The sequence below is a fragment of the Neolamprologus multifasciatus genome, chromosome 14, assembly GCF_963576455.1.
Source record: "Neolamprologus multifasciatus chromosome 14, fNeoMul1.2, whole genome shotgun sequence".
NCBI classification, from domain to species: Eukaryota; Metazoa; Chordata; class Actinopteri; order Cichliformes; family Cichlidae; genus Neolamprologus; species Neolamprologus multifasciatus.
The window spans coordinates 26,479,755-26,486,687 of NC_140452.1; the positions used below are offsets into that span (position 1 = coordinate 26,479,755).

At 43.2% G+C, this 6,933-nt stretch overlaps 1 protein-coding gene across 1 annotated transcript; it reads right to left on the minus strand.

Annotated features, from left to right (window-relative positions):
• Positions 1-49: 49 nt before the first annotated feature.
• On the minus strand, positions 50-6,440 carry tubd1 (tubulin, delta 1). Its single transcript, XM_085131305.1, has 9 exons — positions 6,096-6,440; positions 5,862-6,009; positions 5,555-5,771; positions 5,252-5,483; positions 4,451-4,615; positions 4,229-4,357; positions 3,842-4,025; positions 3,220-3,729; positions 50-1,648 (listed from the first exon to the last, which is right to left on the minus strand). The coding sequence occupies exons 1-8, from the start codon at positions 6,244-6,246 to the stop codon at positions 3,624-3,626; spliced, it is 1,332 nt and encodes a 443-aa protein (XP_084987431.1). The 5' UTR covers positions 6,247-6,440; the 3' UTR covers positions 50-1,648; positions 3,220-3,623.
• Between the last annotated feature and the right edge of the window lie 493 nt (positions 6,441-6,933).

The window sequence follows — 6,933 nt, forward strand, 5'->3', positions numbered from 1 at the left end:
CTGAAATGTTCATCCATGGAGGCTTCCCCCCCCCCCCCCCCCCCCCCCCCCCCCCCGTAATACTGTTAGGTTTAAGACCCAACACAAAAAAATTTGATTTGTAATCGTCTCTTTGAAACAATCATCTTTAAGGTAAGTGTCACGTCAGCCCTATCACACTTATTTTGACTGCTTTTAGTACCAGACGCATGACATCCTTCATGGTAGGACCAGAATTTGGTTTTTGATGTTGATTATTTCTCAGCTTGCCTGCCTTCCCGACTCTTAAACATACTCTGTAGATCCTGGCCGATTTCAGCTCATGGTTGAGACTCCCCAACCATGTGGTTTGGCATTTCTTCACACCACTCTTCCACACCATCAGCTAGCTTATCAGACTGGTGTTGGCTGTTGGATGTGCTTGGCAACAGCGGTCTGTAAGCTGGCTGAAGTTGTTGGCCTTCAGCATTTCTGGGTTCGTCTCGAGCACTGCAGCTACACGTTAGTGGGTGTGCGTGCGGACAACGCTGTTATCTAAAGAGACTCTTTGCTTTTATGTCACTCCACTTCTACTGTGTAAAACTCATGAACAATAAAGAGATGAAAAGTGATTCTTTCGCTACTTTTCTTTGTGCGGTGCTGCCTTTCAAAATGATCACTGATTGCATTTCAACTGTAAACGTTTAAGCTGATCTCAGCTTGGGACATTTTACTGCTTAATGCATATTTAAGCTGCTGTAGCCAATACAGTTTATTTACATAGAAAAACTTAACATGATGCATTCTTAAAAAGAGAAGAATAAATATACACACTCGCTTATGTTATCAGTAGCTATGGTTGATTAAGTAACACATGACTTTATTTTGTTGCAAGGGAAATGTCTTTGTTACAGCAGCAGGATTAAGAATAAAAAGTAAAATCTACAATAAAAACACTGCAAAAGTACTGCAGGCCCAGGTGAAAGCCTAATAATGTGAGGTAGTGCAAAAAGTTAATGTACAACTGCTTAAATGGAAAAAATTGAAGTTAAAGAAACATAAGACATTCTGCAAAAGAATAGTGGGAATAGCATTAATTTAAAAAAAATGTATGTAGATTAAATGTAAGAAACTGACAGGTGTGTTCAGCGGTCATAAAAAGAAGAGCTGCGGTAGAGTTTCTTAGAGAACAAGAGAAATTAGTTCCTGAGGCGTTCTTTATGGCAGCCTCATTCAACCGAATGAGGCTGCAGGAGAATGAGCTCAGTAGTGTGGAGTGGAGCAGGTAACATGGATTGTCCCTGATGGAGAGCAGTTTGTTCAGTGACCTCCTGCCCCTCACTGACTCAAATGCTTCCAGATTCTAGCCATTGAGGTTTCCACCCTTGTGGATTCCTGACCCGACCAAACACCAGCAACGTGCCATTTACGCTGCTGCTGACTGAATGACTGGCAGATTTCCAGCATCTTGCTGCACACATTACAGGATCTGTGCAAATCCCTCAGCGAGGATTTCACAAGTGATCTTCTTCTGATATACTTTTTACCCGTCAGCCTTTGTAGCCACCCAGTCGGACAGGTGGCGTGGACGCCCAGGTTTGTGAATGCAATAACTCAAGAACAAGGTGACGAACATCGATACCATTGGTGTATCTATTAAAAATATCAAACCAGTTTGAATCGCAGTGACCTTGACCTTAAGGCAGGGGTGTCCAAACTCCGGCCCGCGGGCCAACTGCGGCCCCCGATCCATTTTTAATTGGCCCGCAAGTAATTTTATAAATAGAATCGAATATGGCCCGCACTTCAACTTTTGCTTGAGTGTATTGCACTTCTTAGTTTTAACACCAGGGGGAGCTACTGTCGATCGAGGCAGTTGCTCCACCAAAAAGGACAATCACAGAAGAAATTTAGCCCAAGTTAGTTACTAAACATTGCAGAACCAAAGAAGCGAAAGGTAGAAAGTGAATGCAGAAAATTTCAGACATGGTGGGAGAGTGAATATTTCATCAAAGAATTCAAGGGGAAGTGTGTCTGTTTGATCTGCACTGAAATTATGGCAGTTATGAAAGAGTATAATGTACGACGTCATTATGAAACCAAACATCAGGCCTATGCATCCTACACTGGTGCTGAGCGAGAGCAGAAATTAAAGCAAAGGGTAGCTCTCCTGCGGGGTCAGCAACAGTCATTTTTTCGTGGTCAAAAGGTCCAGGAAAAGGCTACAATAGCCAGCTATGAGGTCGCCCAACTCATCGCAAGACATGGCAAGCCTTTTTCAGATGGAGACCTCATAAAACACGGTCTCGTTAAAGTCACCGAAATAATGCGCCCGTCAACAACGTCAGCATGTCCAGAAATCCAGTTGTTGAAGACTTGTCAGCCAACATTAAACTGCAAATGTCTGATAAAGCTGTGCTTTTGATCTTTACTCCATCGCATGCGATGAGAGCACTGATGCCACAGACACCGCACAGCTGCTATTTTTTTGCGGGGAGTGGACGAGCACTTTAGGTGAGTAAAACATATATTCCACAGTACCCGTGTGTTAATGTGCAGGTACACATGCTTCAAATATCAATAATGCGCATCAATTCTGTCACTACCCTGCTTTTGCACACCACTTTCTTATATGCGCTTTTCTTGTTAACACACAGAGTACACACCGCTGTGCACAGCACACGCAAAGTCAGCTGATCTCATCTGATGCAGATTTGCTCCTTGATCAATTGACATTTGTCTGGATTTTTGGCACGAGTGGCGTCGGATCAGCACCGCGGCTGGATGTCCCGATTTACATACTAACCAGAATAATTTACTAAAATTATATGCACTCCTGTTATTAAGTCCAGCTCAGTCTGTTAATGTTGATAACGGTTTCAAACGAACGTTAATAGGTGTGTTGCTAAGCCTAATAACTTAAATAACAAACTTGAAATGTGCCCCTCCCATTTTCCCCTTTATTGTTTTTTCTCTGTGCTGTAAATCTTCTGTCTAAGAGGAAATCTGAGGCTGCTGTTCTGAGAATGAGCTACCAAAGCTTTTTCTCAATATATCAATAAAGATCCATTTATGGAAAGCTGTGATGAAGGCAGTTTTGTCTTTAATTATATTCAACAATATAATATATTCGACCACTTGTAAGTGATTTTTCTAACTTTAATACACTAAAGTTAAGGTTATATACCTAATTTCTAGTAAGTGGCCCACCCCCTCCTATATTTCTATGTATGTGGCCCTCAGTGAAAAAAGTTTGGACACCCCTGCCTTAAGGTCACAGGTCAAATTTTCTCAAATCTAGGATTTTCAAATTGATACTATAGGTGCATCTACTAGGAAGCTGAGAGGTAGGTCTGGTGTTGTGATTGCAAATCTGGGGTAACAAGTGTCTGGCATAGATCTACACAGTTTTTATAACTAATGTAGCCTTTTATTACCCATCTTATAACTTGACACTATACTACTTGAGATGCAAGTATTATAAAGTAGCTCCAGCATTATATCTTGAATAGAGACATCCAGTGTCTCAGTTCTCGACAGTACAGATGTCAGAGTCCAGGAATTCAAAGAATTATGTGAAATCAAAGCAGCAATATAAAAAATGTATACAAAACACATAAGGTGTTATTTTCTTATCTACATGAAAGCCACAGTAGTCCCCAGTGCTAGCACAGCTGACTGTAGCTGGAGATCACCTGTTCAAGAGACGTGAAGCTGTCTAGGAAGTCCTCCTCTGAGATGCCAAATTTGATGTACTGATGGATGTACGCCCTGTAACACAGGAAAAGTGAAAGAAAAGAATTTTTAAAAAGAGAAACTGTCTGCTCAGTTATACTTCTGGGACCAGCTTTTCCTTACTGTGCATGTACAGGGACTGACCCACCTGGAGGCAAACATATTCCAGGCTTTTCCCACCATGTCATCCAAAGGTCTGAGCAGAGCCTGGCTGTTACTGACCAGCGTGGCAGATTTCTCATACTTATTAAAGGCTACAGGGGATTTCCACAAGCTGAAAGCTTCTTTGGATGAGAGCCAGGAGGTGTACAGGGCTGGATCATCAATGCCACCTAAGCACATAAGCACATAATTCACATCCCCTGCTCTGTACAATCTGCAGACTTACATTATTACAAAAGAATTGCTCTAATCAGTCTTTTGGAAACATCATCCCCCTACACGACTGTCATAAATTTATCTGGTAAACTCACACAATCACTGCCTTTTCCCCCTTTTAATTAAATTAAATCAATGTTTCATCCATCCATCTGACCTGTCTCTGCACTGTAGACATCTTTCCCTCTCAGGATGAGAAGGTTGGCCAGAGAGGTGTTAAAGCTGCTCCCTGTGAGACTCCTGCTCCGCCCAGAGTCAGCAGGAGGACGCACCTGCCAGTCTATACCTGTCACACGACAAACAAAGATCCTCTCACTATCACTTCCAACAATATCTCATTGACATAACAGGCTACACGGTTATGTTAGTGTGCACTTGCCTTCTTCCATCTTTGTGTTGGAGATGAGCATCTGTCGCAGGTGTTTGAGCAGCCCCGGCCAGCTAAACGTACTGTAGGCTATGGAGGAACTGGCCATCTGTGGGATGGTGCACAAGCTCAGTAGTTTGTACTCTGGATGACAGGCAAGAGCACTCACCAATTCACCTGACAAAAAAAAAGGCTGGATTGTGAGAAAGGCAAACTCTGTGGGAACCTTTAGTCATTTGTTTCAACTGCTTTTTTTCCCAGAGAATATGATTATACATCTTTAATGACCCAACAATTGTTTGAACTGATGATCCTGGAACCTGCAGTTCTTTAGAAATGGCTCTCAGAGACTTTCCCAACTTGTGCAAATCTACAGATGTTCTTAGATCTTTGCTGAGTTCATTGGACTTTCCCAGTGTTCTGAGTATTGGTCAATCCACTGAGGGCTATGAAACACATCCTTGTCATGCTGCCAAAGAGAAGCTACCAGATGTACTCAATCATGACCACTAACAAGAAGTGAATTGGTCTCGGCAAGTTAAAAGATATTGCAGATCCTTGTGCAACACTTATATGTATACATTTGAACCTGTATGTATACTTCTGACCCTGTGTGGAATACGGAAAATCCAAAATAAATTCAAACTTGTGCACCAAACTCTTGTTTTTTAATATCATTAAAGATGTATGCTGTACAAAGGTTCCACCTGGAAAAACAGCAGCTCAAAAAATTACCATGACATTCAAGCCCACCACGAGTGTGTAAACTTCAGTCCACAACTGCAGGTGTAAGTAGTGTTTGTCCTTTCTCACCCAGAGGATTTCTGCTGTATGCTCCATGGGAGTCAGCGGTGAGCACGGGCTGCAGGATACTGCCCAGCTGGTGGGCGATGACCCTGTTGACATCACTGAAAGAGATGTGTTTGATGTTAAGAAGCCGACTGCAGATCCTGTGCACCGTGTCGTTCTCGTGCACCAGTATGGCGTCTGACATCTGGTAGAGATGAGCCAGCGTCAGCACAGAGTTATAGTTCTGGACGATCACCTGAAAGTAAACAGTCAGAAGGTAGCACGATTCTCTTTTACACCACGTTAAAGATAGGTCAGCGTCCACACCTCTCCAGTCCCGTACGGCCAGGTAAGGTGGTTGAGGATAAAGGATGATGGATAAATGTCACGGAGACACTGAGTAACGTAGGTGCCGACACCTGACCCCGTCCCCCCTGCCACACTCATCATTGCTATAAGCCCAGCCAGTCTGTCACAGCGCTCCACCTCCCGCCTCACCAGCTCCTCCACTGCCTCTCTGTGACGAGGACCATGGACACAATACCTAGATCAGTAAAAGAAACAGGTGATCAGCGTGAATGCTATCAAATGACAGCATTCCAGAATAGGTGGGCTCATACTGTCCCATCCTTACCCATTAGCCCAGTTGTTTCCGGAGCCCTGCTTCTGGCTGAAGTGAGAACTCGCTCCATAGCTCCACCTGCCTGACTTTGCAGCCATGCTCATACTCCGGTTGATTACTTTAGGCTCCATATCTACCAACAGCGCCCTGGCAACGAGGTCTGGTGTAGGGAAAAACACGGCAGGAAACATGAGTGCGGAAGACGGGACTCAGACTTTGTTTAGTACCATTAGAGAGGCGTCGTACCTCCGTGTGCGGTCTGGTGAAAGAACCGCTCGCAGCTGGCAGCGCTGTACGTCTTCCTCTGTCCCTCCTGAGCATCGCTACAAATGATGTCAAACAGCTCCTGGCCCACCTGGTTACCGCACTGACCGAGCTGAACTGTTACTACAGACATGTTCCACCCAGATGACTCAGTACCGGTCACAGAGCGATGGCACCCACGCTGTGACACACCCGCGACCTCGAGCTGATGGAGCAACGCTTCATAACTTCGGGGCTGTCTATACCTTCGTAGATATATCTGGTACGTTGGTGTTACAGCGTTCGCGAAGCCGCCACAAGAAGTTGAACTGGCATTTCCGGTCGAAACCGGCAAAAGTTTCAAAATAAAACTTAATCAAACTAAAGCTTGTTCTGTAAAGTCAACGCAAAAAGGTTCAGACCTTTGTCATAGTGCATGTGTATTTTTATTTCCAAAGAAATAATTTATTTAACACAAGTCAGTGGGGTACATACTGAACGTAAGAGAAACGAAACAAAGTATCGATCATAACGCACTAGTATAGATTCAGTACCGACACTACTGACATTTGGATGATTCACCCACCTCTAATTGCTATTTACTTTGTCAGCATCTACCATGTATATCCAAATACATTTTAATTTTTTGCCAAAAAGATTGTTTTTGAACGTTATTAAACACTTATTACACACCTTCAAATAAACACATTACATATCAAAAAAATCCTATAAACAAAGTCAGCTAAAAACATCCCTTTTGTTTCGTCTGTATATAAATATGATATGGTTTCATTATACTAAAGGAAGACTAAAAGAAAGAAGTTCGATAACTTACAAACTT